This window comes from Penicillium canescens, assembly GCF_028828765.1.
Source record: "Penicillium canescens strain IBT 15451 chromosome Unknown utg000004l_segment0_segment0, whole genome shotgun sequence".
NCBI classification, from domain to species: Eukaryota; Fungi; Ascomycota; class Eurotiomycetes; order Eurotiales; family Aspergillaceae; genus Penicillium; species Penicillium canescens.
In genome coordinates this window covers 5,772,322-5,800,053 of record NW_026703966.1, presented here as the reverse complement: position 1 = coordinate 5,800,053, position 27,732 = coordinate 5,772,322, and the positions used below count along the sequence as shown (strand labels likewise).

General features: G+C 49.6%; 15 protein-coding genes across 15 annotated transcripts; 7 read left to right on the top strand and 8 right to left on the bottom strand.

The window, feature by feature from the left end:
- Positions 1 to 365: 365 nt before the first annotated feature.
- N7446_007527 (coronin) lies at positions 366 to 2,546 on the bottom strand (the record flags this gene model as incomplete). The annotated part of the gene is made up of 8 exons (XM_058516272.1): positions 366 to 545; positions 604 to 1,798; positions 1,855 to 1,958; positions 2,009 to 2,057; positions 2,112 to 2,254; positions 2,325 to 2,384; positions 2,436 to 2,464; positions 2,513 to 2,546. The coding sequence occupies 8 exons, from the start codon at positions 2,544 to 2,546 to the stop codon at positions 366 to 368; spliced, it is 1,794 nt and encodes a 597-aa protein (XP_058373450.1).
- A 524-nt stretch (positions 2,547 to 3,070) lies between these two features.
- Positions 3,071 to 6,020, top strand: N7446_007526 (putative kinesin family protein (KlpA); the record flags this gene model as incomplete). Its single annotated transcript, XM_058516271.1, has 6 exons — positions 3,071 to 3,088; positions 3,152 to 3,281; positions 3,333 to 3,423; positions 3,498 to 4,171; positions 4,226 to 5,790; positions 5,844 to 6,020. The coding sequence occupies 6 exons, from the start codon at positions 3,071 to 3,073 to the stop codon at positions 6,018 to 6,020; spliced, it is 2,655 nt and encodes an 884-aa protein (XP_058373449.1).
- A 284-nt stretch (positions 6,021 to 6,304) lies between these two features.
- On the bottom strand, positions 6,305 to 8,036 carry N7446_007525 (translation initiation factor eIF-2B subunit family protein; the record flags this gene model as incomplete). The annotated part of the gene is made up of 2 exons (XM_058516270.1): positions 7,826 to 8,036; positions 6,305 to 7,766 (listed from the first exon to the last, which is right to left on the bottom strand). The coding sequence occupies exons 1-2, from the start codon at positions 7,957 to 7,959 to the stop codon at positions 6,305 to 6,307; spliced, it is 1,596 nt and encodes a 531-aa protein (XP_058373448.1). The 5' UTR covers positions 7,960 to 8,036.
- A 93-nt stretch (positions 8,037 to 8,129) lies between these two features.
- N7446_007524 (GFA family protein) lies at positions 8,130 to 8,706 on the top strand (the record flags this gene model as incomplete). The annotated part of the gene is made up of 4 exons (XM_058516269.1): positions 8,130 to 8,234; positions 8,288 to 8,449; positions 8,503 to 8,623; positions 8,675 to 8,706. 4 exons carry the CDS (start codon positions 8,130 to 8,132, stop codon positions 8,704 to 8,706), a joined length of 420 nt encoding a protein of 139 aa, XP_058373447.1.
- Positions 8,707 to 8,741: 35 nt separating this feature from the next.
- On the bottom strand, positions 8,742 to 9,458 carry N7446_007523 (phosphoribulokinase/uridine kinase family protein; the record flags this gene model as incomplete). The annotated part of the gene is made up of 1 exon (XM_058516268.1): positions 8,742 to 9,458. One exon carries the CDS (start codon positions 9,456 to 9,458, stop codon positions 8,742 to 8,744), a length of 717 nt encoding a protein of 238 aa, XP_058373446.1.
- An 842-nt stretch (positions 9,459 to 10,300) lies between these two features.
- N7446_007522 (uncharacterized protein) lies at positions 10,301 to 10,922 on the top strand (the record flags this gene model as incomplete). Its single annotated transcript, XM_058516267.1, has 3 exons — positions 10,301 to 10,366; positions 10,405 to 10,530; positions 10,581 to 10,922. The coding sequence occupies 3 exons, from the start codon at positions 10,301 to 10,303 to the stop codon at positions 10,920 to 10,922; spliced, it is 534 nt and encodes a 177-aa protein (XP_058373445.1).
- A 108-nt stretch (positions 10,923 to 11,030) lies between these two features.
- Positions 11,031 to 11,444, bottom strand: N7446_007521 (uncharacterized protein; the record flags this gene model as incomplete). The annotated part of the gene is made up of 3 exons (XM_058516266.1): positions 11,031 to 11,109; positions 11,159 to 11,314; positions 11,368 to 11,444. The coding sequence occupies 3 exons, from the start codon at positions 11,442 to 11,444 to the stop codon at positions 11,031 to 11,033; spliced, it is 312 nt and encodes a 103-aa protein (XP_058373444.1).
- Positions 11,445 to 11,639: 195 nt separating this feature from the next.
- N7446_007520 (RTA1 domain-containing protein) lies at positions 11,640 to 12,643 on the bottom strand (the record flags this gene model as incomplete). Its single annotated transcript, XM_058516265.1, has 3 exons — positions 11,640 to 12,112; positions 12,174 to 12,422; positions 12,490 to 12,643. 3 exons carry the CDS (start codon positions 12,641 to 12,643, stop codon positions 11,640 to 11,642), a joined length of 876 nt encoding a protein of 291 aa, XP_058373443.1.
- Positions 12,644 to 13,333: 690 nt separating this feature from the next.
- Positions 13,334 to 14,320, top strand: N7446_007519 (RTA1 domain-containing protein; the record flags this gene model as incomplete). The annotated part of the gene is made up of 3 exons (XM_058516264.1): positions 13,334 to 13,481; positions 13,551 to 13,799; positions 13,851 to 14,320. The coding sequence occupies 3 exons, from the start codon at positions 13,334 to 13,336 to the stop codon at positions 14,318 to 14,320; spliced, it is 867 nt and encodes a 288-aa protein (XP_058373442.1).
- A 92-nt stretch (positions 14,321 to 14,412) lies between these two features.
- On the bottom strand, positions 14,413 to 15,675 carry N7446_007518 (Zn(II)2Cys6 transcription factor domain-containing protein; the record flags this gene model as incomplete). The annotated part of the gene is made up of 2 exons (XM_058516263.1): positions 14,413 to 15,555; positions 15,607 to 15,675. 2 exons carry the CDS (start codon positions 15,673 to 15,675, stop codon positions 14,413 to 14,415), a joined length of 1,212 nt encoding a protein of 403 aa, XP_058373441.1.
- Positions 15,676 to 17,151: 1,476 nt separating this feature from the next.
- eng2 (putative GPI anchored endo-1,3(4)-beta-glucanase) lies at positions 17,152 to 19,041 on the top strand (the record flags this gene model as incomplete). The annotated part of the gene is made up of 1 exon (XM_058516262.1): positions 17,152 to 19,041. The coding sequence occupies one exon, from the start codon at positions 17,152 to 17,154 to the stop codon at positions 19,039 to 19,041; it is 1,890 nt and encodes a 629-aa protein (XP_058373440.1).
- Positions 19,042 to 20,218: 1,177 nt separating this feature from the next.
- N7446_007516 (uncharacterized protein) lies at positions 20,219 to 20,858 on the bottom strand (the record flags this gene model as incomplete). Its single annotated transcript, XM_058516261.1, is given in 3 exon segments — positions 20,219 to 20,482; positions 20,534 to 20,805; positions 20,816 to 20,858. The coding sequence occupies 3 exon segments, from the start codon at positions 20,856 to 20,858 to the stop codon at positions 20,219 to 20,221; spliced, it is 579 nt and encodes a 192-aa protein (XP_058373439.1).
- Positions 20,859 to 22,584: 1,726 nt separating this feature from the next.
- N7446_007515 (uncharacterized protein) lies at positions 22,585 to 23,643 on the bottom strand (the record flags this gene model as incomplete). The annotated part of the gene is made up of 1 exon (XM_058516260.1): positions 22,585 to 23,643. The coding sequence occupies one exon, from the start codon at positions 23,641 to 23,643 to the stop codon at positions 22,585 to 22,587; it is 1,059 nt and encodes a 352-aa protein (XP_058373438.1).
- Positions 23,644 to 24,102: 459 nt separating this feature from the next.
- Positions 24,103 to 25,872, top strand: N7446_007514 (uncharacterized protein; the record flags this gene model as incomplete). The annotated part of the gene is made up of 5 exons (XM_058516259.1): positions 24,103 to 24,273; positions 24,321 to 24,456; positions 24,510 to 24,618; positions 24,690 to 25,470; positions 25,714 to 25,872. 5 exons carry the CDS (start codon positions 24,103 to 24,105, stop codon positions 25,870 to 25,872), a joined length of 1,356 nt encoding a protein of 451 aa, XP_058373437.1.
- Positions 25,873 to 27,232: 1,360 nt separating this feature from the next.
- On the top strand, positions 27,233 to 27,511 carry N7446_007513 (uncharacterized protein; the record flags this gene model as incomplete). Its single annotated transcript, XM_058516258.1, has 1 exon — positions 27,233 to 27,511. One exon carries the CDS (start codon positions 27,233 to 27,235, stop codon positions 27,509 to 27,511), a length of 279 nt encoding a protein of 92 aa, XP_058373436.1.
- Between the last annotated feature and the right edge of the window lie 221 nt (positions 27,512 to 27,732).

Here is a 27,732-nt window from a genome sequence, read left to right as displayed (position 1 = left end):
AAATAATCTGTCGCTCCACATGCATGATATATAAAACAGACCACCCCTTGGCCACACCCATGCATTGAAACCAAATCAATACTATTAATACATCCAGACATGCGCAATAATTATCACCGACTGCAGTTTACACCAATAACTCCTAGAGGCTGCATGTACTGAGGTAGGGCTGAATATCTCATATTTGTGGCTATTGGACTAACATCATAACCAAATTTTGTTTGCAGTGGGCCAATGTATTGACAATTCCGCTAAAAAAAAAAGAAACAAGAAAACATATCCACACTGCACCTCATGTACGTCGAACACCGAATGATTCCAACCCGAAGCACAAGTCAGGAAGAAAGAAAAATATGTGGTCAAAGTTAGTTCATCTTACTCTTCAAGGCCTCAATCTCGGCGGTCAGTGTTTGCATTTGCAAGGCCTGGGATGCAATGGTCTTGGTCTGTTCAGCGATGAGGTTTTTGATCTCTTCGATATCGTTCTTAGGAACGGCAGCTGGGGGAGTGGAGGTTTCGGGAGCCGGGGAAGATGGAGTAGAGATCTGAGACAGTTAGTATGGGGCGCGGTAAGGGATTGATGCAGGGAATGAGGTAACGTACAGTAGTGGCGGCTTGATACTTGGTCTCAACCTCCTTAGGTCTCAACGGACTGCTAACCCGTGGTGAAGAAGTTTCAGCCACGGGAGAACGTGTGGCGCGCTCAACTGGCTTAGGAATCTCCTCGAAACTGGAGTTATCATCGTCTGAGACGTTGCCTTCTTCCTCGCCGTCGGCGAACTTGTTTACCATGGCAGCCATTGAAGCTCCCTGCTCCTTCATGGAGGGAGCTGGGCGTCCAATATGGACAGGCTCTGGGACAGGCTCGGGAGCTGCCTTGGGGGCAGCTGACTCGGGGGTCTTCTTGGGCTCGTCGACGGGCTTAAGGGGTTCGGCTGCCTTGGGGGTGGGGGTATCGATAGCGCCAGTGGGCTTATCCTCCACGCCCGATACCTCCTTGAGACCTTCACCATCGAACAGACTGGCCATAGAGATCTTAGGAGGAATTGCCTCCTTGCCACTGAGCCACTCCGACGACGACATAGCTGGGGCCAGGCCGGTGGTAGGGGGATAAATATCGTCCTGGAAGTTCTCAGACCGACGGGGAACGATGAAGGAAACCGGCTCAATGTAAGAGTCGTTCACGGTCTTATAAGCGCGAGCCACTTCGTTCTCGTGCATGTTCACACCACGCTTTGGCATGAAGGCAACTCCTCGTTGCGGGTCGCCAGACTTGTGCTCAGAGAGGAACTCGAACTTGTCGTTCTCGAGCTCGAAGTAACGGATGTTGCCGTCACCTCGTCCCGCCAGATACAAGCAGTTGGTGCCGTCATCCCAGAAGGGCATGCATACACCGGAGATAGAATCCAAGGTCTTGAACCCATTGATAGGTTCACGCACGGCACGGATATCCCAGAGCGCCAGCTGACGGTCACTCATCTTAGAGAAACCGGTGGTCGCAATGCGGTCGCGTTCTCCCAACCACACAGCACGGCTGTTCTTGGCGCCAGTGTGGCCATTGGTTTCGTGGGCCGGACGCTCCTGGCGCACATCCCAAATGCGGAGCTTCTTGTCGCGAGAAGTGGTGACCAACAAGGACCCGTTGGCACTCCATGACTGGGATTGCACGATGTCGCCGATGTTCAGGGTGAGCTTGGGCGCGCCGGCCTCGATATCCCAAATTTTCACCGTGTAGTCGCCCGAGGCCGTTGCCAGCACGTTCTCTGCCGCGGGGTTGAAGAGCACGTGGCCGATCTTCCTGCAGGGAGGGGTCAATAAAATGCCATAGTGGGATGTGCCAACGAGGATTCTCACTTAGGGTGACCGCTCAGTTTGCCAATAGGCGCGAGGTCCTTGATGTCGTCGGCATCGGCATCGGGGCGGACAGTGAAGTTCTCTGGAACCCGCCAGAGGAAAACCTACACTTGGTCAGTCGCAACGCGGATACCCGTGGCTTGTGGCACTGTACCTTTCCATCATCAGAGCCCGAGGCAATCAGATCGTCATTGAAGGGGTTCCTGCAGAGCTTCAATGAGTCGTGGACATGAATACTTGCGATTCCCACTCCTTACCAGTCGGTGTCCAATACGACCGCAGTATGACCTCGGCACAAAGGAATGCGCTCCGGGAGCTTGCCGCGTTCCTCCAGAGGAATAATCGCAAAGGCTCCACCACCACCTGCTTCCCAGTTCACGGCGATATGTTTCGGGTTGACCTAAATGCGCTGAGCGTTAGAAGAACCGCAGTCGTGAGGGGTCAGGGGTGGCGCAGAAGGCAAAACGCACCTTGAGAAGGTTGGTATCCCAGGCATTTCGCGAGACTCGAAGGTTATCATAACATTGGTCCTACAGTGAGGGTCAGAATAGGAGGACAGGGTTGGAGGTAACCGAGTCTACCTTTCTCGTCGAACGCCCGAAGACGTGGCCTGTAAATGTTAGCGAGGTGGCGCAGTTTGAGGAGGGATAGCACTTACGATATTTGGAGGAACGAACAAAACGTCCGGACATGGTCAAGAGCTCAATAGATGAGAGGTATAGAGAGAAAAGGAGGTGAAAGGGACGTTGAGAACCAAGCTCGGGATGGGACCGGGAATCCGAGTGGAGGCAACACACGCCCCACGAATGGCAACTTTAGAGGCAGAGAGCCCACCCCTAAACAACGAAACAAAGAGCGAATGCCACGAATTCCTTGAATTCCACCTGTAGAGGAATTCGCCAATTGCGAGCTTTTGTCCATATTGCGTCACGTGACTCATTGTATTACCAATACGGCTATGCTCAACCGGGACTAGCGCATTACCCGCTGAGTCAGCGTTTGTTTACCTCCGAGCTGCATCTCGTCCCTCCAGAAACCAGTTTGCGCTCGTTCGATAATCTACTTTACTCCTCAGCTTAGACCATCTTTTGGCATGCCACTGCCCGTTGATTCATCTACCACCCAGTTCCAGTCATAATAGACAGTGGCTGGACGTGAGCTGATCCTTCTTGTCCGGATACTCTACTCGCCGGTAACCTGGCGGTCTCACCCAAACATGGACGGTGAAAACATGGTAAACGCCCCCACTTCGTTTTGATCCCAAGATGTTGCATGGACATGGCTAAATCGTGCGCAGACTCAGACCAGGGCGTCTACTCGGACGCGCATCCCGCAGGGACTCCGGGAGGCCAGCTCCGCGACTACTAACTCGCGCTCCGGCATCATGCCACCAGGATCGATCGCGAGCAAGGCGATGAGCATGTCGCGTATGGAAGACACGGAGCCCATGTTACGACAAGAGCTGACAACCCCTGAAGCAACTCGTCCCAAGACAGCGAACCCAGAAACGAAGAGACCAGGCTCCGTCACCCGACAGCCCACCACCAAGGCGCATACCCGGGGCAACTCGTACGCATCATCAACCACGTCCCGATCCACCACACCTGCGTCGCGCGCCGCGAATGGTCCTTTCTCATCCACAGTCGGCCCCGGCTCCCGCCCCCCTCTGCCATGTCCCGACCCCAAGCATCCTTCAACGGGCGCAAACCTGTCGGCGCATCGATTCCGCGCGCAGCGAGCGCATTGGATACCCATATGGAAGACACCTCCCCAAGTGTACTGGGCAAACGAAAGGGTACGCGAATTTTTTCTTTCTCTCCCAGTCGAATCCCCCTTTACTCCCTTGGACCCGTCACCCCCAGATTGGAAGAGACTTGTGATGAGTTTGGGCAATCGCCCGAAACTTCTTGTCTCGAGGAGGCTGTCTTTTCTCCGAACTTAACGCATGCAATGACCATCCCCGTGGTGCGCCCTACCCCGTCTCTCAATGGACCCAGTGGGATCCCAACCCCACCTGGACTCGTGCAAGCTGTACCTCCTCCCGAATGCTTCATTGTACCTGCCAGACCTTCCAGAACCCCTTCCAGAACCCCTTCCGCTTCTTCAATGCGCTCACCCCCCAAGCCCCCACCACGACCTTTTTTGTCAAAGGGTTCCTCGACCAAAAGTTTTGACCATGTCACAGGCCCCGAATGGGATCAAGACTCCCGCGAACGCAATATGGAGGAATTGATGCAGACATTCATGACCCATATGAACCAACAAGGTCAAGCAAGTTCTGGCCTCAAGGAGACTGTTGAGGTGTACAAGACAAGGAGTAAGTCGATATGGTGGAGAGGGCGATTCGTCCGATGCTGATGGTTTGGTCCAGTCAATGAACTTGAAACTTCTCGCGATAGCCTAAAAGAAATTAACGTCACACAACGCGTGGAGCTGGAGTCTTTGCGAAATCAGTTACAAACGGCAGAGCACGTTCTGAAAGAGGCCAAGCGAGACCAAGAAATCGCAATGGACGACCTCGACCGACGCCAGCGCATTGAAATGGAATCGATCCAACAAGACAACAAGAAGGAGATGGAGGCGATCAACTCTCGACATCAAGAAGAGGTCCGTGAACTAAAAAGGCAGTTCGACCGCGAAATTGAGGATGAAAAGGCGGCCCGAGTACGAGCTCTCGGCCAGCTTACTTCCCAATCTGCCCTGGATACTCAAAAGTCGCAAATCGAATTGGAGCGCAAGGATCGGGAACTCAACACATTGAACATTGAGCTACAAGAGTTGAAGGAAGACCTAGCTCGTGAACGGAAATCTGTCCAAGACCTCAAACAAAACCTGGATATCGCAAGCAGTAACAGCGTCACACTGGAGTCGTCCATCCGGGCTCTCAAAGCACACATCGAGTTCCTTGAGGGTGGAAGAGAAGAGCAGTCTAAAGCCTTTGAACGGTCCAACCAGCAGATGATGGACGCACTTGCTGAGACAGATGCTATCAGGGAAAAGTTGCGTAGAGAGGAGACCCTGCGTCGCAAACTTCACAACCAAGTGCAGGAACTAAAAGGCAACATCCGTGTGTTCTGCCGTGTTCGTCCTTCGCTCAAGAGTGAGCCTGCTTCCCAGCTCACTCTCATGCAATACCCCGACGAAGCCGATGATGCCAAGGAGATCAATATCCTGGGGCCCGAGGAAAAGACCAGCCTTGGAATGGTCAGCCGCAAGAATAATACCTTCTCCTTTGATCGCGTGTTCAATCCAACCACCCAAAACGCCGAGGTTTTCGATGAAATCAGTCAGCTTGTCCAGAGTGCCCTTGACGGATACAATGTTTGCATTTTCTGCTATGGGCAGACTGGTAGTGGTAAGACGCACACAATGTCATCGGCTGATGGCATGATTCCCCGTGCTGTTCACCAGATCTACGAGACCGCCCAGGGCCTGGAGGAGAAGGGTTGGCGGTACTCAATGGCAGGCAACTTTGTCGAAGTTTACAACGAGAACCTCAACGATCTCCTGGGTAACCCCGATGAGTTGGACAAGAAGAAGCATGAGATCCGTCACGACATGCAGCGGGGAAAGACCACCATCACTGACATTACCACCGTCAATCTCGACTCGCCCGAGATGGTGGAGTCCATCCTCAAAAACGCTGATGCCAACCGCTCAGTGGCAGCTACCAAGGCCAACGAGCGCTCATCCCGGTCGCACTCAGTCTTCATTCTCAAGCTCACCGGTGTCAACCACATCACCGGTGAACGAAGCGAGGGCACTCTCAACTTGGTTGACTTGGCAGGAAGTGAACGCCTGAGCCACAGCGGAGCCACAGGTGAGCGCTTGAAGGAGACGCAAAACATTAACCGCAGCCTCAGTTCTCTGGGCGATGTGATTTCGGCCCTTGGCCAAGGCAAAGAGGGAGGCCACATCCCATACCGAAACAGCAAGGTACGTTTTTCCGAACTTGATACTTTTGCGGCACATATTAACTCCCTATTCAGCTTACCTACTTGCTTCAGTTCTCACTAGGTGGAAACTCCAAGACACTCATGTTCGTCATGGTCAGCCCTCTCCAGGCGCACATGTCGGAGACCTTGACCAGCTTGAAATTCGCCACCAAAGTACACAACACCCACATTGGCACTGCCAAACGACAGGCGCGCGTCCGTGACGCTTGAGCATGATGATACCTTCCCCATCCCCCTTTTGCATATATTCCGTCTTCTTTTGGGTAGGGGTCTCTCACGATCCTGTTCCCTACCCTGGCGCCTTCGTTGGGATGGTCTTTCTTTTTTTTGGGCAGCCTTTTGAGATACTCGGTCTGTCTTAGCGTGTGATTTATTGTATGGAGTGTTACATTTATTTGGTTTTTCAATGCACAGTGACTGCTTTTCAGCATATCGGTTTACATCGTAGGAGTCTCTCGGACTTTCTCCATGACGAGGCCTTTCATTATTGGGGATCACAGCGAGTGAAAATACTTGTCCGCTCCCAGCTTCACCTGATGTGCCTTCTCCTTAATAGCCGCAGTATTCAGTACACCCCGTTCACAGATAAAAGCATCTGTGCACCAAGGCGGAATCCACTCGAAGTAGATATTCTTCACTTCAACCGCGCAATTGACATCGTCTTGGTGAGTAGCCTGAAGGGCATCATCAATGGTCTGGGCTGCCTTGATACCGCCGTCTATCCAACAGCCCATCACCTCCCTAGGGCCGTTATCCTCGTAGTCCTGCACATCTCCACTGCCAGGCGCATCCACCTTTTCCAGCTCACTGAGAACCAATACCGAGGCAGATGAGACTCGCTTAACAGCTAAAACGGCTGGGTAGGATCCAACTTTATTGCAGACAGAGCCTTCCACTGAAATACGGTCGGCACCCAGCAGGAGGAAGTCCACACCTTGGCTGGCGATGGCAACCGATGCATCAGTGTAGACCGTCAGTTTCAGGTCCCGACCGGAAGAAGGAGGAAACTTGGTTTGAAATTCGGAGAGGATGGATGAAGCCATGTTGACTCCTTCGCAAAGCGGCCGGGACTCCAGAATTCGCACGTCCAAATGAGAAATGGGAAGAGTGGCAAAGGTATTGAGGATGCTGTCGCGAATGGTAGAGCTGGCTGACAGTGTGAGGATAGCTAGAGAATCCTTGTCTCCACCACGGTCAATTCTGCTAGAAAGAGAGCCTCGGAGATACTCTGCGAAAGCGTTTTTGATGCGAGCCGGCATATCTTTGCGCCTGTCCAGATGGTAGTCGATTACGCCCAGCAAGCGCTCCCATTTCACCTTGCGAGCCAAGTTCTGGTGAACAATTTCTTCCATGTCGGGCATCAAAGCTAGAAATGCGTTCAGTGTGGCTGTTCCCATGCTTTCCCGTCCACTTTTCGAGAGATGCCATGCTGCCATTCGAGCAGTCCTCCACCATTCCGTGTCAATCTTCTCTTGCATCTGGGCTATCACGTCTCGGTATACCCTGACAGCGATGGACGTTAGTTCGTGAGATCCGCTCTGGTGATCTGTCTTCAATTGCCCTAGGCCTGCTACAAGTGCTTTGCTGGCTTCTTTGTTCATGTCGCCTTCGAACCAGACTCGTCGTAGACTGTCCTTCAGTCGTGGCACACCACCAAACCGCTCACTATCTTCAACTGTCGCCGGATTGTACCACTCCCAGGTTTGATGTTCCCAGTCGATGCGAATAGCTTCCTCTCCGTGGCCTCCTTCATTTAGGGGCTTCAAACGGAATGCGAATGGACATATGGTCCATTCACGATTGACTGAGTTATCAGTGAACACATACGGGACTCCTTGTCGGCATAACTCCACCTCTCGTGAGGTCAATGTTGTTTCTTCTTCCAGCTCACGCCATGCTGCTGCAACCGGTGATTCGCCCAAGTTAAGGCTGCCAGATATGGGAGCAAGATAGTGCCTGCTGAAGTCAGAAAAACCGAGGCAGAAGGGTAAGAGAAGGCCTTGAATCGGGCTTACGCATATGTCCTGACTTTCCCGCTACGTCGAAATAGTGCAACCTGGTCTTTGGAGAAAAGAAATACAGATACCACCCGTCTCTTCTGGAGCTCGGATTGGGGTGGCATGGCGGAGAAATGGTGGGGGGTCTGCATGTAATTATAGCATCATAGAGTCACTTGACTAGATGAGGTTGTGGATATAAATTGGGCAAGTTCCTCGTGCTCATAACAAGTTATGATGCTAACTTCGGAATGCCTCCTGTTCGATGACTTGACTTGTTGCCTCTGACGTCATACTAAAGTATCAATTCTAGGTATTCACAATGCTACTCACAGGGTCTTGCTTCTGTCATAAAATTGAATACGAGCTTGAACTTGAATCCGCCGACGATGCTAGAACATCAGTCTGTCACTGCCGCAATTGCAAGGTTTGTCTACACTAGTCTTAACTTGATAACGTTAATCCTGATAATTCGAACAGAAAGCTTTCGGAACGAATTACGGCCTGACAGCAAAGGTTCCAAAAGATGCATTTCACCTTAAGGCCGGTATTCCCAAGGAGCATGCCGCGGATAATGGATCTGGGGTGGTGATCCACCGGGAGTTTTGTGATAATTGTGGAAGCTTCATCCTCGAGTATGGAGTATGTCCGATCCATAAAATATCGATATAATAGCTTACTGACATAGTTAATAGGATACTGTCAAAGACCAATTCCGATACATCTGCGTTGGCTCTCTTGATGATCCAGAAGCCTTGCCTCCCAAGGGCGAGTTCTTCTGCAAAGCTCGTGCGAGCTGGATGCCTGAGATTCCAAGTGAGTCAAGTATAGAGGGCTTTCGTGCCATAGATTGTCTGACCAGAATAGATGTATTCCACAAGCAGGAAGTGAAACAGTAGTGATATGGGAAAGGCACCAGGCATTTTGGTATTGTTTATGTGTCTATATCGACTGCCACACTTGTCAAAACCATGTCTGGCGTCAACAGCTTTTCACGAATCAAGATAGCATTCAAGAAATCATTACTATCCACACGGCAATATCCTTCCTCCAGCGTCTTCTCGATGCCTGCCCGCAAGTGGCGCTGAGCCAACCGCCCCCGTGCTTCTTGGGGATCCGTGTCAACGAAGACACGATAGTCGGCCAACTCTGCAATGTCTTGCCAACCGGGCTCATTGAGAAGTAGGTAGTTGCCCTCAAGTATGATAATGGAAGCATCCGGGGTGACGGAAATGCCATCCTCCACAGGATCTTTCGCCTCGTGATCGAATGTTGGCGCGCACAGAATATCTATATCAGACCAGGTTTCCGAGCCTGGACATGCCATGGGGGTATCATCTGCCCAGGTGCGAAGTTGACGGACGAAGGACACAAAGCGGTTGACATCGAATGTCCAAGGGGCGCCTCGACGAATGTGCGCCTCCTTGGGGTCAGGAAGCTGGTCCAAAGCTGCTCTAGATAGATGGAAGCCATCCATGGAGAGAATTACTGCCTTTGGGGTTACTTGATTCAGCTGATAGACCACTTCTTGAGCTATAGTAGTCTTCCCTGAGCCAGGGATGCCTGCGATGGCAACCAGGTAGCGCGATTTGGGATGAGCATTAGCTTGTTTGCGGATAGTTTCTGCCAATCGACTGTACTCTGATTCCATCTACACTATTAGTATGAGGATGATAAGTTGATTTGGATTGGAAGTTTACCTTGAATCAAAAGGATTTTCGATCTTTGAATCGCAAATCATAGATCCCAACCACCACAGCAGTTCAATGTATCATGCCGAGGAAAAGAAGGAGTATAGGAATATATACCTTTTGGCACTTTTTTTCAAGGGAAATTATTATGTATGAGGTGGAGGGGGTATCGGGTGACAGTGATCCGATGCAACGCAGTCTCGGTGTTGCGCCGAGTTGTAACTCAAATTGCGAACGATGCTGTAGGGGGAAATTGAAATGAGACTTGCAAGTCATAAGAGTAATTACTAGCTTGTGATGGACTTCTGAACCATTTCCACGAGTACTTTACTAGAGATGCTCTTCGGCGCAAAGCGGCGCGAAAATGCAAAAAGGGAAATCAAAATCAAAATAACGTCAGGCTTCTCGATGCTGGCTCTTAAGGTAGATTTTCATCAGTAGCAAAGCAAAACTACAAAGAATTTGAATATAAAACAAAATAACTCAACATGCTGCGCTAAACCGGTTGAGTATATCTTCATTGCTTTTGCCTGCACTCACTTCTTAAGATACACATTGCCATGAGTCTCTCGAGTGGCCAGACAGATATGATATGCATCAAACGTCAGATTGGATCGCACGTGTCGGAATGCTGTTCCGTATAAGTGGCGATAAAGAAGCATATTGAACCTTGAGGTCGACCTCAGACCGTGAGACGTCATGTTGGCCCCTGTGGGCAAGGAGTGGAATTTATGAGCATAAGATTGCTAGAAGTAAAGGGTTTTTAGCTTTAGAAACTAGTCCTAAATCACCTTCGATAAACATGGTCCACATCAGCGAGGCAATTAAGAGCGACCATGAGAAGATGCAGTCTTACTATAACACCATAGTGAGCTCGAAAACGCAGATGAGCAAACTCGTATCCAGAAGGAGTTTATCTGGGAGCTCACACGCTATGCTGTTAGCGAAGAGCTGGTAGTTTATCCCGTGATGGAAGAGTTTCTACCCGATGGAATGACGATCGCAGACAAGGATCGTCATGAACATTTCACGGTGAGCACGCCTAACTGACTAATAATTGAATATTCTGACATTGTGAACAGATTAAAAAGCGACTTGATGCCTTTCAAAGTCTGAATAGCTCTGATCCACGCTTCCTTCCTACGATCAAACGCTTGATGGATGATCTGGCCAAAAGCTTTCATGACGTAGAGACCATCGATCTGCCAAAGTTGGAGAATCACATTACTTCCGACGAAAGCGAACAGCTGGCATATTCTCTGCAACGAGCCAAGGTGTTTGTGCCATCTAACTCCCGCCCAAGTGTGCCTACCAAGCCACTCTATGAGACTGTCGCGGAGCTAATTACGGCCCCTCTTGAAAACCTCCAGGTTTTGCTCCCTACATGGTCAGAGGATGAGCCAGACCCAAAGCCTACAGAATGATCCAGGGGTCACAAACGAGAGAGCAAAGAAATGTTCAACTTTGATTTCTTCCAATCCCTCAAATACTCGGGTTTGCATGTGTATATACAAGACTTGGTTGCGATTAGGCTACTGGCCAGGATAATGCTTGTGCTGCTCCACAGGTTCCTCTATGTCTTGGTCATTATTGTAGGCATTTTGTTGAGCTCTAGTTGGGGTGAGTAAAGGGAAATTGAAAGCAGATTAAAGAATCTCACCTTGTGGAACTATCGGCTAGGCCGTTAGAGTCCCTGCTGTGTTCGCCAAAGGCACCAGAAAAATGATGGGGAGGCGGATCCCAGCCAATTTCGTTGCTAATGATGTCTATTGCATTATGCTTGGCTTCATTTGTGACCTTTGCGTAGTTTAAAATCCTGAGGATCTATTAGTTCTGTCGAGTTATATGAACACTTTCCAGTAGACTGACGCTTTATAGCCACGTATCGCGTTCACTTCATCTTCAACAGAGACCTTGGGCTTATTGTCTTCGCCCAGGTTTGACATCGTGGATTTAAATGCTAGGTGGATGTTGGAAGAAATCAATCAGTTACTATTCTTCTCCCGGGGAGCCAATATCTTTGGAGAATGGCGGGAAACAGCGGGCCACGTCACACCTTCATCACACAAGGCAAAACAACAAAAAGGAGTGAACACCCAAAATAAAGACTGATTTGGCTATTCAGAGGTCCATATAAATAATTACGAGAGGTTGTTATCCCCAGTGCGCCCGTATCCAGTATAACCATCCTGGTTCAACATCTCCAAGTCGACTTCTTCCTCTATCTTGTAGGTTCGGGTCAGGATTTTGCTTGGATGGAAGATGTTAAAGAGCAGGCAACAAATCAGCATTAACGTCGCGTCAAACACATAAATGAAGAACTCTTTGCTTTGAAGATATCCATCGCTTCCTTGGGCATATTCCGCCACTCGGTAAATGGACCGGATCATGACGAGGGTGCTAGCAATATAGAGAACCTTCATGTAACGTGTCCAAGGAACCCTGGTGTCTCCCACGACATACGATGGCGTGGCAAGCATACGGCGGTGGAAAACAAAGGAGACGACGATGAAGAATCCGAAAAATAAGATCTGCACGAAGAGTCCTACAACAATCATGTTGTTTCCCAGGTTGACCTTCGACTTGTCTTTCGCTGTAGCAAGAATGCCACCACCTATCAAATAATGTTCATAAGCATTCCAAATTCCAGTTTAGAACTGAATCACTCGGCTTACCTCCACTCTGGATAAAGAACGACAGCACGTCACCCGCCACAAATATCTTAGTCAACCATGATGGTCTCACCAGCGAACACGAAGCCCCGTTCAAAAGATGAATGATACGTCCAAGAATCATGTATATAGAGGCTGCGAAGAAGGCGGGTGCCAACAGAAGCATCAGGCTTTGTGCTATATATGGTTTGGTCGTCCAATTCGGGCTTTCTTCTGCACTGACGAACCTCGCGACGTATCCGCATGCCTCAACTAAAGCCCATATCAATCAGCATGTACTAGAGAAGAAGGAATGAAGTGCTGGTAGAATGGATCATACAGAGGCCACCGATAAGAAATGGTATGAAGTACCACGATTTATTTCGACCTAATTGCCACAAATGTACCACTGTGCTCAGGCCAAAAATAGCTGCAAATGGAATAGCTGCCCCAGATGAGGGGTTGTAGTGGTATAGCTTGAATCCTTCGGTCATCTTAAACGAGTGAGGTGAGTAAGGCAAACAAAAAGCTCAAAAGATTGGCGACGCTGGTTGGATGTGAAAAGGAATGGAAGGAGAATGGAAGGCAACCCCGACTTTTCTACTCGTGGACACTCACACTAAGGATTGGTTTCTTCTGTTTGTTTAAATATATACAGCAGATACTGTAACATTGCATCTGCCTTGGAAATGGGGGAACATTAGAAAGGTGCGGATAGGCTTCACTCCACAACCAGGGACCAGGCTTTAAGTCCTGAACACTAGTCTTCTTTGGTGTAAGGATACGAATTCTGATGTGGCACAGTCAAACTAGCTGCAGCTTGTTGCCCCTCTTCGATTGCAATGATCTATCCAATAAGCCTGGGTTTCCAGGATCATTATCCACTAGAATATCTTCTAGATCCTGGAAGTGGAAAACATCACGAATACGAGGACCCAGTCGCGAATAGTGCCCCTGGCCAATTTTTGTTCTTCGATTAAAATTTCTGTCCGACTTTCCTATAATAGAACACAGAACGAAATACGATAGAATTGTCTATCTGTAGGACATAGATTCACGTACCCCAAATCAGGCTGCGAGGATAACGATTTGCCCCAGTTCAGCTGTATAAATGCCTCTCAATAACCTATAGTGCTAAACTATTTCCCCTTTTCCCCATCTGAGCTCTACCTATAATTTTGAAAATGACTTGGACTTTTTATTACTATACCCCATCCAGCCCAGGTGCGGGTATATTTGTTGGGCTGCTCGGCATGAGCACCCTCCTACACTTCTACCAATTGGTGCGAACGCGCTCATGGTTTATGATCCCCTTCCTGATCGGAGGTATCCGTAAGTCCATATAGTCGGGAGCCTCCGTTGTTTTGATTTTCACCTCTCATGTCGCTTTTCGTTCTTTAGTCGAAACGATCGGTTATGTCGGCCGTCTGCTGTCGTCAATTGAGGCCCCGGAGTACACGAAGGGGCCATATATCATGCAAAGCGCTCTCATCCTGATTGCACCTGCTTTCCTGGCAGCAAGTATCTATATGACACTCGGAAGAATTATATTCATGCTCAATGGAGAGAATTTCTCGTTGATCAGGCTGAAATGGTTGACCAAAATATTTGTGACGGGTGATGTCTTGTCTTTCTTGATGCAAGCTTCCGGTATGTCAATTTCCCCAAGGCGTTGACCTCGGCTAATCACTGAGTCAACAGGGGCTGGAATTATGGTGAAAGACACAACAAATCCATCCACTGGCGAACGCATCATCATCGGAGGACTTTTAGTGCAGATCATCTTTTTTGGGTTCTTCATGATTACTGCCTTAGTATTCCAGTCACGCATCGTGAGCAATTCGACGGGAATGTCTAACGAGCTGTTAAGCCTGTGGCGTCGGCACCTAACTGCCCTGTATATCACCAGTGTTCTAATTCTGGTTCGATCGATTGTTCGCGTTGTGGAGTACATCCAGGGTTATGACGGATATCTGATGAAACAAGAAGTTTTCATTTATGTCTTCGATGGGCTCCTGATGCTGGTGGCAATGCTGGTTCTCCAATACATCCACCCAAGTGAGATCAATTGTCTTATTGGTCGTGGGGATCGGTACTCAGAGAAGGTTTTCAAGACGCGCAAATTCGTGCCCGAATCAGCATTGGAGATGAGTGGAGCCATGGAGGTGTAGCGCGTGATGGCGGTCGTTCAAAATAAGCCATTCATGATAGCAAGACTGTGTAATGAATAAATCTGTAACTCAATTTCTTGAAAATGTTGCTCTTAAATCTCCATCGGCAGTGGAATCGATTGATTGTTTTGCGGCCGCCCAACTTGCTCGTTTGGCCACTCGATATGGGGTTGCCAGTCAGGGGTCAAGGAATTTCTGATCTCTTCTAAAACCACACAGCCCCAAGGCCCCACACACCAGTTCTCGCGGGCCATGTGCAAGAATCCGCAGTAATGGGCTAGCACCACGAGGGAAAAGGGTACTCTGTTGTCTAGATCATTGAGATACTCTGCTGGTGCTCGAATAGCCCAGCCTGCAGCAAGAGTCATTGAGCTGGGTTGTGCCAAAGTGAAAGTCACAAGTTCTCGCAGATCTTTGAGCACTCGCTCGTATGTTGAACAATTGTGATGGACAGATTGCTGGCCGCACTGAGCGTTAAGTTCAGAAAGACGATCGAACGCAGTTAGGACATGATCAGGAAAACAGACTTCTGGTGGCGTTACGTCGAAGAGGGGCGCAAGATTGCTCTGGAGTAGGAATTCGATCTCTTTGTTAGCGACTGCCTGGACTCCGCGCGAGAGATTAAAGATTTCAATCAAAGAATTGAGGCTTGGGCCTTCGGCAGCCCCAGAGGTAAGTACACTCCCTAGTCCAAAGGCCACTACCAACCCAGCAAAACTCATCATTGCTTTGACGTTGGAATGGTCAATATTGGAAAGTTGCTCGGAGAACATGGATAGGGCAATGTTTTTGTGTGAAATTGCAACGCTCAGCCACTTGGATTGGCTTTCAGGCTCGCGGAGTCTTGACAAATGTAGTGCGGATAGGCCCAAAATTCCATGCATCAGAAAAGGTGCCTTGAGAGCTTCTTGCAATACCACTAGCTCCCAGACCTTGCGGGTCGCCTCGCTGCGAGCTAGAAGTTTATGCGTATGCATGATCCACTGTAGCTCAAGTTCTAGCTGCTCCATGTTCAGCCCAGGGGTGCGTGCAGCTGCCTCTGTGGCCTCGAAATGATCGAAAACACCCAAGGTGTCCCTGTTGGAGGGAGATGTCACATTGTCTGCCGAGGTCTGCCTCGTGCGTCGAGGCCTTCGGGGTTGCTTTCCCGTGAAGAAGTAAAGTCCCTCAGCGTTGTACACACATTCGTCCTGTCGCTGGCTACAGGTAGTACAACTCGGGTGTTGCTCATCACACTGTGATTGAGAGTCAGGAAATAGATACTAGGGGAGCGTTTTGCGTGGTACCTTAACTCTCCTCCGCTTACAATTGGTACACCCATGACGGGATTTAGTATGCGAGCGTCTGAAGACCATTGTCGATCATCCCGACGACAAGTATAGAAATGGAATCAAACAAGGCGAAGACGTCCATCAGGTGCAGGGTGATGTGTCAGCTTAGTCACGTGCTTCTAATTCTAAGAGAACCATGGAACGCTCGTCAGAATGTGGTCTAGCGCAAGATCTTATAGATCACAGCCCTCCAAGGCTGGAGGTGCCCAACTCCAAACAGAGTCGCTGTATGTCATTATGGGACTTGGGAAGTTCAAAATAAAGACACTGGTGTTTCATATTCGTCATTGATTGCCATCGTTCATGCAACCCATACTCTCCGGGTATGGAAGAGACCACACTAATTCCTTGTCTCCCTTTCGCAAATTTGTGTAAAGTTGACACTTCTCGTCTCATTTAATCATATAGAATAATAATAAACAGAGACAGCTCCAGGATATATGAAGGATGATTTGTAGCGAGTCCATGGTTGATGCCTCTGAAATTTCAGTCCTTGTTTGTGAAATATATACATTTTAACTCTACTATAGATGAGAATACGCAAGAACGCAAAGGGAGTAAGTTAGCAGCTTGGGATGAACACGCGAAATTCATAAAATTGAAGCCCACGGTTATATTTGTTTCAATTTAGCGAATATTCCCTGAAAATTCTATTGTCTCACCCTTGCATTCCATGTGAAGTCATGACGGGGATCCTCGTGCTTTTGTCTTATCCTTGGGATACTCCTAAGTGGGACTGGACGCGCCCAGACTCAAGAAAGTAAGGAAAGCCAGCAATTAGGGCGGTTAGTGGATAGTAAGGCAAACATCTCCAGACAGACAATGCGGTCGCGTCTCCACAACAACATTGAAAGAATGTCGCATACTCTACAGTCGACATCGTACATACCTTTGGAGAAGAGATGCTGTGATTTTCTGACTTGGACCTCATGCTCCCCTATTTCACTCGCTGTCGCCAATGTTTCCCTGTTTCACCGGTCGTTTGGGGTGCGCCATAGCGCGGGATACACGTTTCAGGTTGACACCCTCAGCATTAACCGCCGAGATAGTGACCAGTCCGCAAGTTGCGTTGGTCTATCCCCCTGAAGAATGGATCATCACTAGTCGCGGTGGATTTCGACTTCTGGGCTAGAGCCCCGTACTGGGTCTTTCTGTGCATGTAACCTATCCCGGGCCTCCGCACGATACAACAGTGAAGTGGTCAGGCACTGAGCCACTCTGACTGGACGGAAGAATGGATCCTCAATGGACTTTTCTCTATTGAGGAATTAAATAGATGGACACCTGCGGCTGGGCAATAATAGATATTTGGCTCAAATTCCTGTTGTTCTGCGAACACGTTCGACACACTCACATTCCTTTCTCCTTGTTGACAATCTGGATTGTCTGCCTTTCTCTTAGTCTCTTTTCGTTCAATTACTGTCTTTCTCTTCTGGTTTCTCATCTTCATCTTCTAGATCAAAGTCAATTTCGGACCTTGTTCGTTGCAAGCCCATCAAGATGGTTCCCTCACGTTCATTGAGCGCTGGTTCGCTGATGCTCGCTTTATTGTCTTCCCCTGTAGCCGCCACAAGTTACTCCCTTGTGGAGACTTGGCAGGGGAAGAATTTCCTGGACTATTTCAACTTCCACACCGGAGCCGACCCGACGAACGGCTATGTGAACTATCTCGACAAGCAGAGTGCCGAGAGTGCAGGCCTTGTTAAGGTGACCGATAGCGGCAGTGTATATCTTGGGGTTGATCATAAGACCAAGCTGGACCCGAATGGCAAGGGGCGTGATTCAGTCCGCATTGGAAGTAAGAAGTACTATGACCAGTCTTTGGTCATTGCGGATATTGCCCACATGCCCGGGAGCGTCTGCGGTACATGGCCTGCTTTCTGGTCTACTGGCAAGAACTGGCCCGGGGATGGAGAGATTGATATCATTGAGGGGGTGAACCTTCAAGATCACAACGAGATCGTCATGCACACTGCTGGTACATGCAGCTTGACGGACACAGATATGACTGGTGTTGTCAATGCCACTGGGTGTGGTGAGGACTTGGGAACTGTTGGCTGCGTGATCGAAGGCCACAAGGGCAGTTACGGCACATCGTTCAACGGTCAGGGAGGTGGTGTGTATGCCATGCAGTGGACCGATAAATTCCTCAAGATTTGGTATTTCCCCCGGAGCTCGATCCCGGCCTCCATCACTAGCGGCAAGCCGGATGTCACCAAATTCGGCACCCCCATGGCCTTGGTGGAGGAATCATGCGATGTTGCGAACGCCTTCAAGTCTCAGTCCTTTGTGTTTGATGTTACTTTCTGTGGTGACTGGGCTGGCGGTGTCTTCGGCGGCTCAGGTTGCCCTATGACCGATTCAGATTCCTTCCAAAGCTGCCACAACTTTGTCGCCAACCATCCTGCCCAGTTTGAGCAGTCTTACTGGGAAATCAACTCGGTCAAGATCTATCAAACTGGTGTAAAGGGAACTGCAGTGGATTCCTCCCAGTCCTCCAAGTCCGCGGCCCCCGTCACTTCCTCGGCTCCCGAGACTCAGGCAATGGAGAGTCATGCTGTTGCTGCCACTACCGAGGCTGCTACTATTATCTCCCATGCTACCGCTCAAAACCAGGCCACTGCAGTGCACTCGTCGGCTTTGACTGACGGAACAGACGCTGTTGGGAGCATCCAGGCGCTGAACCCTACTGCTGCTGCTCCCGCTGCCGCTCCTGAAAACACCGCTACTCAGGGGATCCAGCAATCTCCTGCCACCAAGAAAACCCGGACTGTCACCGCGTTTGTCACTTCAACGAAGACTATCTGCCCCGAAGCTGAGAAATCTTCTTCTCTTGCGGCTTTCTGGGCCGCAACCCCAATAGTATCTCATCCTGTTGTGCCATTTACTGAGATTCCCGGTAGCAGCCAGAATGCCAAAGAACCCACCTCTGCAGCTGAAGTTGTTCCTCAATCCGCCCCCGCATCACAGGCAATCCCATTCGGTCAAACCCAGCCCTCTGTCGAGACGGGTGTCTCTGCCCAAACCAGCCCGATTGCTGCAGCACACGACAACGCACCTTCTCCCACCCCGGTATACTCAGCCTCCAGAGCTGCTCCCTCAGGTCCTGCCCCTGCTGGAACCCCCGGCGTCGATCTATTCGGTGCTTCCTGGCTGGGTCCCTCAGCTGCAGCATCTGCTGCCCCATCTGATGTTGCATCTCAGCCTTCCAGGGCTCTCATCCCTGCACCAACTGATGTCTCCCCTGAAACTGCCGCCACCTCTTCCTCTGGTAACTTCGTTACTAGCGAGTCTACAACCGGAGCTGTCCCTGTTTTCACCGGTGCTGCTCACAAGATGTCACTGAGCTCCTCTGTAGTTCTATGTGCTCTGATTGCCTTTGCGCTCTAATTGTTTGCAATTGGGTTTGTTTGAAATTGACGGTGGATCTTCTCTCGTTTATTGTATAGTAGTAGGCCTTAGATTTGGCCCTAGGCGGCTTTGGGCACTTATTCGATCAAGTCTGTCTATTTCTCTTGAAGCGCACTTCTTTATTTGTTCACTCAGCTCGCAGTGGAATATTTAACTGGCTAATGAAAAGTTCGAGTCTCCATAAATTTGTGACAGTCTATTACCTTACTCCTAATATTTGGACCTGCGTCCATTCACACAACTTCAACATCAAGTTGAACTTGCAAATGTTGGTCAGCTCTTGACTGATGTCCACCTTGTCAACCAGTCCCGGGCATAGCACCTGAGAATCCCATCATCAACAATCCTCAGTCGCCCATTTCGCAGAGTCACGCTACCCCTTTCAGCTCTTTCTGTGATAAATATCTTTGATTTGCTTGCCCCAAAAGATGATTGTCCTCCATGCATTTGCTCATAATGATGAATAAGATTGACTGCTGGATTGGCACGCTCTTCACCCCTTGTCTCAACTCTCACGAAGCCTGTGCGACCATTCCTCGAAAGGTAGCGTATCAAACTCGAACCTACTTTGTTTAAGCGTGTCCAGTAGAGATGACCAAGGGAATGAGCGCGAATGGCACAAATTGTAATAGAATCATCCCTATTTGCAGCAGATGAACATGATCCCTGACTGTCTTGCATTCCAGCTGGCGAAGAGCATGTCTTGGCTAACTCGAGTATAGTGCAGGCAAGCGTGTCTACCGGGAGCCAGGAACATGCCTGAGCTAGATCTGGCAGCGCCCTGATGGTGAGTGCCGATCGGATCATCAACCGTAGAGCTTCGGAGCCATTCCACAGGCCTTTCTTGGAGTGACCCGAGACCTGTCCAATCCGAAGTGAATATGCTCTTGCGCAAGACTGGCGTGCATTATTCACGATACGCTCTCCGACAAGCTTGGACTGTCCATATCCCATGAGAGCACAACCCAATGCAATTGGCTTCTCGGGTATCTCATCAGAGGGTGAACTTAGTGCACTGAGGAGCAGAATATCATCACTGCCGGCTCGCGTCTATGAACCGAGAGTGAGAACTGAATCAGGTTGTAAAGTCCCTGGATATGGGGCTCAAATTCTGTTAGAGGGAGATTGAACTTGACGGGCCATGCAGTGTGAATAATTAGAGAAACCGAGTCGAGCATGTGCTAATTATGTCTTCTTCCAAAGTGAGGCCAAAATCGGGCTTATCGAGACAGCTGTCGAAGGCGACGATCTTCTTTATCTGCTCGGGGTCGACATATAGATCCTTTTCAGCCAGGTTGTTGATTACTGCGTCCTGCGACGATGCGCGCCTTGTGAGGCAATAAATTGTCGACACAGAATCATCATTTAATAGCTCGGACACTACATGCGCACCAATTGAACCGGTTGCTCCGGTTAGAACCTTTTATCTTGTCAAATTAATGTTCAGATGAATGACAAGTTATGTTCTTACCACACTGGTTGTATTTGGATATACGTCTTGTCGATGCGCATGTCGTCGGAACACGGAATATTTATCGATCAAGTCTGTCATCACCGATATGGCATTATGGTTGCTTGCAACTCTATCTCCCTTTTGCAAGGCACAAATATGTTGAGCCAATCGTGATATGCTCCCTGCCTCGAATATGACATTTTGAGTGGGAATATGGCTGTGTTGAAATTTGAAATGGTGAAGAATCAGACACCGGAAGTGAATCACCTTTAAAGCTATCAACTCCCTCCCTGATAGTACTTAAGGAGCCAGCCTGCGTCTGATCACCGCGTTGGACACCCATTGTGAAATGCCCGCGGGGATTTTATGAAACTATGAGAAGGGTGGCACGGCAGCCTCGGACTTGGAGTATGATATAAAGTCGATTACTATTTAAGCGTCCACGGCCAAGCCACTGGGTATGGATTGATCTCTCGCCTGCACCGACTGCATTCGGGGTACCCGGAAGGATGTCCTTCCGCATGTGGAGATAGATATACATTTCGCACGACATTAACCCATTGGTAGACTCAGTTGTAACTGTCTGTAGGTGCCGAGAAGGCTCCGCTATTGAAATATACCTGCAAGACCAGTGCTTATCAATTTTCTGTTTGATTGAGAGAAGATCCTGATAGGAAATATCCCTACGCAAGCACTCGATGCAGCACAAATCTAATGCTGACAGATCGGCTGGCTGAAGTTTCCTTCTTTTTCACGTCTTTCTACCCTGTCTGATAGTCGGAGTGAAAGAAACATTGTCTCTTCTTTCATACTCATATCCCACAGCACTCTTCGAAGATGTCTCGAAAATCTAATCCCAAGACATTCACTGTTTAAATTTAGTCGCATGCATCTGTAGAATTGAAATCGTATCCAGTGGGAATTGTTACACTGCGGAGCTGCCTGAGATGCCTGAGCCCGTCGGCATTAAAATCCCGTTGCTCAACCCGCCTACTTCCCTTTATGGTGGCGTGGTACATGAAATTTTACCTACTAATTGATCCACGATATCACCGTCGGCGACATCGTCTCTAATACCCCGTGGGTGTGACCAGGTGTGGATATCAGCGTTAGCTGGGTGACGTCTGTGCAGACTGCGTGTGTACGCTCTCCAATACGCTCCGACTAACTGTTGGCGACTGGCTGTGGCTTGGAAACCACTCAGCTGTCTCCGTTTCCATCCCAACACTTCAAGGATTACGAGACTAGTGCTACATTGAGACTTACCGGGTACACAGCAAACGTTAACTGTGCAGGCCCAGCCTCAATATCTGCCGCAAATATACATCTCCGTTTATTGTCAAAAGGACAGAGACAAAAGCAGGATATCACCTCAAAAATGGCGTATGGGGTAAATGGGCTTAGTATTCGGCATTCAAGATGTTTTTCAAGACGGGTGCTGAACCTGTGGATCTGCATCGTTCCACCTTGGAGATCTGGGGGAATAGGACCGCATCGGAATGCTGCCCTATGAAGCCGATATATACCTTTCAATCGCGATTGTTCTCGGCAAACGGTCCAGCGGAATCCCTTGCCCTATCTCCTATGGAATGCTGACTGTTCGATCGGGCCATGGTATGCCGATAAATCCAACCCTTTTTTTATATAGGCTCTCTAAAGTTCCGGGAAGAGGCCTAGACTGCATTCCTGGATTGCAGAACGGTCCAGGGTTGGCCAGTGGGCCTTGGACGAAAGGGTGTATTGATCCAGCATAGTTGTGCCCTATACGCTTAACGCCCCGTCTTTTCTAGTTCATTCCGCCAATCTGAAACATCTATCAATCCCGTCGGGGAGTGCTTCCGTGACTGTATGCAGGCAGTCGAGACGAACCATCGCCTAGGGGGACATCCTTACGGGGTAGTGGGCATGAATAGAGGTTGGTCATGTTACCGAGAGCACACAAGACACTGGTTTTGGTGGATGCGACAAGGGTTTCATTAATTTCCTAAACATGCCAGAATAACGCCTTAAATACACATGCAGCGACGCAGGATGATTTTGCTTCAATCCTATGAGACTGAATCGGATCGCTATTGGATCTTCTCTCCAAGGAATTGCAGAACCCTCTGCCATGATTGACTGGCTCGCATAGCATGCTCATCTGGAATGACCAGGTTGTCCTCTCCGGTTGTCCGTGAGAAGACCTCCATGCTGACCCACCCAGTATAGCCCAGGCGTGTGATACAGGCATCTGTGACCTTGCGGATCGGAAGATATCCACCGCGCTCCTCCTCGCATGGGAACAGCCGAGCATTCCGCGACCAGGCTAGCAGCGTGGGCAAGCCTGGAGCATGGAGGAATGGCATCTGCGGGTCGACCCGCTCGCCGTCGGCAAGCTGGACCATCAGGACCCGGCTCGGATCGATTTCCTGTACGAGTCGATCCATCGAGTCCTGCAAATCCTTGTCGGCGCTTGCAGGCAGCCGCCCTGTTGGGTCGGTGGGGTCGGCCCACAACCGGGCTGCAATGTTGAATGTGTCCAAGCATATGCCTAGATTGGGCCGATTAGCCCGCTTGATCACATCCCAGGAATCCTCCCAGGTGTTGATGTATGTGCCCCAAGCCAGTGCTTCGTACGCGATGCGTATTGGGAATGCCACATCGGCGGCCTCGGCCAAGTCGGCGGCAAGCCGGTCTCGGTCATCTGTGATTTCGGAGGGATCGAGGAATGACGAAGGGATCAGAATGAAAAGGGAGTCTCCGAGGATTCTCGTCAATTGCACCCAGTGCTTGAGTTCGTCAATCCGCTCTGCATGGCGAATAGGGTCGATCAAGCCTTCGTAGTGCCGGAAGGGTTGGAGGGCTAAAACTCGCAAATGGCGCTCAGCACATAGATCTCGGATGGCGTGTGCTGCGTCGATCTCGTAGTCTCGGGCAGTGCGGGGCGAGCTGTCATTCAACTGGAGCGTCTTGGCAAGCTGTGCGAGATCATCGTGAAACAGTTCGAGTCCTTGTTGACCATTGCGGGCAGCGGCATCGAGCTTGGCGGTGAGCGGGTGTAAATGCGCAGCTCCCAAGCTCACAGTGGCAATGGCCGGCTTCCATGGCAGATCAAGCTCAGAGATAGGGGGACTGGGAAGGGAATGCATCGGTAAAATGATGTATATTTCACATGGGACTAGCAGCCACTAGTAACACCTTTTATAGAACAAACCAGATCTCACCTCACCGGGACGCCTTTGTTTCCGTGCTGATCGTATGTACTTTCAGGGATTTCGCTTTCAAGTCATAAAAAGTGGGTAAATGTAAACCACTCTGAGATCGTCCGGATTGAAATTGCACACCGTATGCCAAGCCTGTACACCCTGCGGTTGATCTCGGCGATCGCCTCAACTGCCGTTGATGCGGTCCTAAGCTGACGTCTGATATCGCCTGAATTGTGGCTGTTTCTGGGAAAGACCGATGCATGGAGAATGGAGAAATACCATCAGTGATAGGAATCAATGTCACAATGTCACAGTAACTCGAACAAACGGAAATATAAGATGGAATTGTTCCATCACCCCAGCCTGTGCTACACCAAGAAGCAATTGCACCGACCTTCCAAGATGACGATCGTCACGTCCCTGTATTCTTTAGTCAACCGCATCGGCGCGATGGCCTTGAAAGAAGCTTCAGAGCCGTTTCCACAAGCCCACTTTGAACTGCTGCAAATGGTCGACCAGCTTAGGTCGGCAGTGGAAACTCCGACAGAGACCGTTTTGCGTCTTATCTACCAGGTAAATATGTTCCACCGAGGTCGACTTGTCATTCTGATCGAAGATAGTCTCCGCAAAATGCTGCGCTGCGCACCGTGGTTGAGTTGGGTATCTTCGCCGTGCTGGTGGAGAAGCGGCAGAGAGAGACGGGAGTCTCTGCCACTCAACTGGCCGAATATACGGGCGCAGAGCCTAATTTGATTGGTATTTTCTACACACCCTCGCAGGTGGCGTGGACCGGCCACTTCTGTGAATAGTCCGTTTGATGCGTGTCATGACATCGCTCGGGCTTGGTTCCTTAACCTCGGAGGCCTATGTTGCCAATGAGAAGACCGTGGCGCTCACCCAGCCTATTGGCAGAGATGGGTGGCATCCCATGCATGTAAGCTGGTGGTAATTCTATCTTTTCTTTTTCCATATACTCAGTGAAGAAATAGATATGATCTCACGGTTCCAACCCTAAGCAAATTGCCCGAGTACCTCCGATCCCATGATTATGCCAACCCCCAGGACTATACTCATTCACCTATGCAATGGGCGGTTGGCCAGAGTCAGTTTGAGTGGCTGGCGAGTAACCAACAGCAGCAAGCGATCTTCAACTACTACATGGCTAGCCGTCGCGAGGGCAGACCGATGTGGTTCAACACATACCCTGTTGAGCGACTGCTTGGCCGTGCGGTGCCATTTGAAGACACTGTGTTCCTGGTCGATATCGGGGGAAACCTGGGTCATGATTTATGCAAATTCCGGAGAGAATATGGTCATTTTCCGGGAAAACTGATCCTGCAAGACTTGCCCAGTGTGATCCAAGGGGTGTCCAGTCGAGACGCTGGGATTGAGGTGATGGGATCCAACTTCCTGGATCCTCAACCTGTCAAAGGAGCGCAGGTGTACTACTTTCGGGCCATTTTCCACGACTGGCCCGACGAAATTTGCCAGCAAATCCTGCGTTACACCGTGTCGGCTATGGCCCAGGACTATTCGCGCATTCTCATAGTGGACTTTGTTTTGTCCGACACTAAAACCCCTCTGATGCAGGCTTCGTTGGATATCCAGATGATGAGTATTGGAGCTGGGGTCGAAAAATCGGAGGGACAATGGAGAGATCTGCTGCACAGCGCTGGGCTGGAAATTGCTGGCATTTGGAACCAGAGCCCAGGGATGGAGTCGGTGAAATTGAAGCTGTTCCAGTTAGGACGTAGGATAGGGTCAAGTAGTGTAAGGAAGAGAAGACAAGTTGGAGGAAAGGGCAGCAATTTATGTACAGAGTACAATCAACTCAAATATTTTGCGCCTGCGAGGGCTGTGCAGCGGAAATATAATACTATCGGTGATGGTATAGTTGCTTTTCCAATGCATCTCGATACCTCTCTTTCTCATCAGTCCTCCGGCCAAAACCAGCATGGAAGTCTGTGGTGTCTTGTAATCGGTTCCCTTAGGGTTGAACAGTCGCCCAAATAGTATGGCGATCTGGGAGGTCACAATGGCATCCGCGTTTTTACCCTCTCTCATGAGTCTAAGAACAACCTCAGCAAGACTAGCGATGCGTGCCTCAACAACCTGTGTGCAGTTATTCCCCAGGACTTCATTCAACATAAGAACGTTGCTCATGAGGCATAAGATAAGTCTCCGCTAAGGGATAACTTAGCTTAACTTAACTCTCTGTTTAATACATGTATTATTCCCATGACATCGCCGGTATACAGGATAATGAAGCCAATCCCCAAACTCGCGATATTGTCGTAAAGTTTGTGCCGGAGTAGTGGCTCCATTTCGTTACCAGACTGATGAAATGAAACGACTTCAATCGTCTTTTTCGAATGTCGCTTCAGGAGAATCGTCCGGTGGATCAGCATTGGAACTGCCAACAATTGGCACAATTGGCAGAGTTACAGGCAGCGGGTCATCACATTCCAGGATGGAATTCTCCATTTCGTGCTCGCTTCGCGCAAAAGGTTGGTATTGTCAGGGTCGCAGAGGGTCTAAGCGAGTGGACCCTCCGCGCCTTGAAGGTTGAGCATTGGCGCTTTCTGGTGGAAGACATTTATAGGGCCACCTTGAAGGCCCTTTGTACAGGAACTGGGCTTGCGGGATGTTGTGTCCTTCTTTTTCGCCGCTTTTTTGTTAGCCTGCTTGTATGATTAGCAAAAGGAGGCGATTGGAAAGGGATTTCTGGGTCCCATCGGCATATGGAGCCACCGTCAGTAGAACCAGATCCGCTGTGCTTGCGTTTCACTCCATCCGGGGAAGCTGAGTTACCGGGCACATTGTGGGAAGCCGATATCAGCATTGGTTGTAAACATGTGTCATGGCCATCAGTAGTGGCTCACCGGAGACACATCCATGCCGATGCGGTTGGATAGAGATGGTAGAGGGTAAGATTGAGGTCGAATCGGAACGCAAACTTCAGAGGCTGAATAGAGTCCACCTAGATATTGAGAATGGGTTAGTAAAGTGAGGCGAAGAAAGCGAAACTGCATCTGAAAATAAAGTGGCGAAACCTTAGTTCTAAGGATAATTCTGGGGACAGTCTAAGGATAGTTCTAAGGATAGTTCGATCTGGAACTAAGTAGCTAGAGAGGGGGATTTAGGATAGCAATATATAGGGAATGCACTGAAACGATACTCACTTCGTAGGATGGCTAGATCTTAGATTTAAATGGTTGACTAGGAGGATCAGGGTTAGTAACGTATTGAGAATGCGCTCAAGGAAAGCCCACGGGGGAAGAAAAGGATCGTTAGTTTTGAGGATAGCCAGGATCTAGACTAAGTAGCTGGACAGGGAAATTCGGGACAGCAATGTATGGGGAATTCACTAAAAGAAAGCGCACGGGAAAGGAAAATGATTCTCACTTGTGACGAAAGCCGGAGATTGGTGTGGTGGAGGCGTCAAAGCTGTGGGAAGAAGTAATCAAAGGTCAGATCCGGGCTCATGCAAGATATATGCTTCAGGGGGAGTATAGGAGGATCCAACCTTGCAATGCTTTGGCTTAGTAGAGCGGATGGAGAGAACGTGGAGGAAGAAAAGATCATGGGTGCCCAATTCAACTCCTCAGCGGTGACTGCCGTTCTGTTGGGAGCGTATAAGACCTTCCAGAGCACTGGAGATGCCGTGGCGTGGCGCGTGAATGCCCTGGGAAAGCCAGCAATGACCCAGCTCGCTATGGACCGGGGCCTTTGCATAGGCTCCTTGTGTATCGCCATCCAAACAGTGCTGGCGGTCACTCTCCATCAGTTACCACGACTCCACCAACGGTAGGAATTTACCCGACCCGGAGAAGCCTCAGGCTGAAGTGAAAAATTGATGCCGAGTCGTGTTGTGAGCCCCGGAGGATTCGAACTTTCACCTATGCAATTGAAGAAGTAACGAACAATGATAGTCTTCCGCTCCGAGCAAGCCGATTTCATTCGCTTGTAGAACATGACTACGTATATATACACAGCAGGAGATCTGCCTGTAGACTCGAGACCCGATCAGAT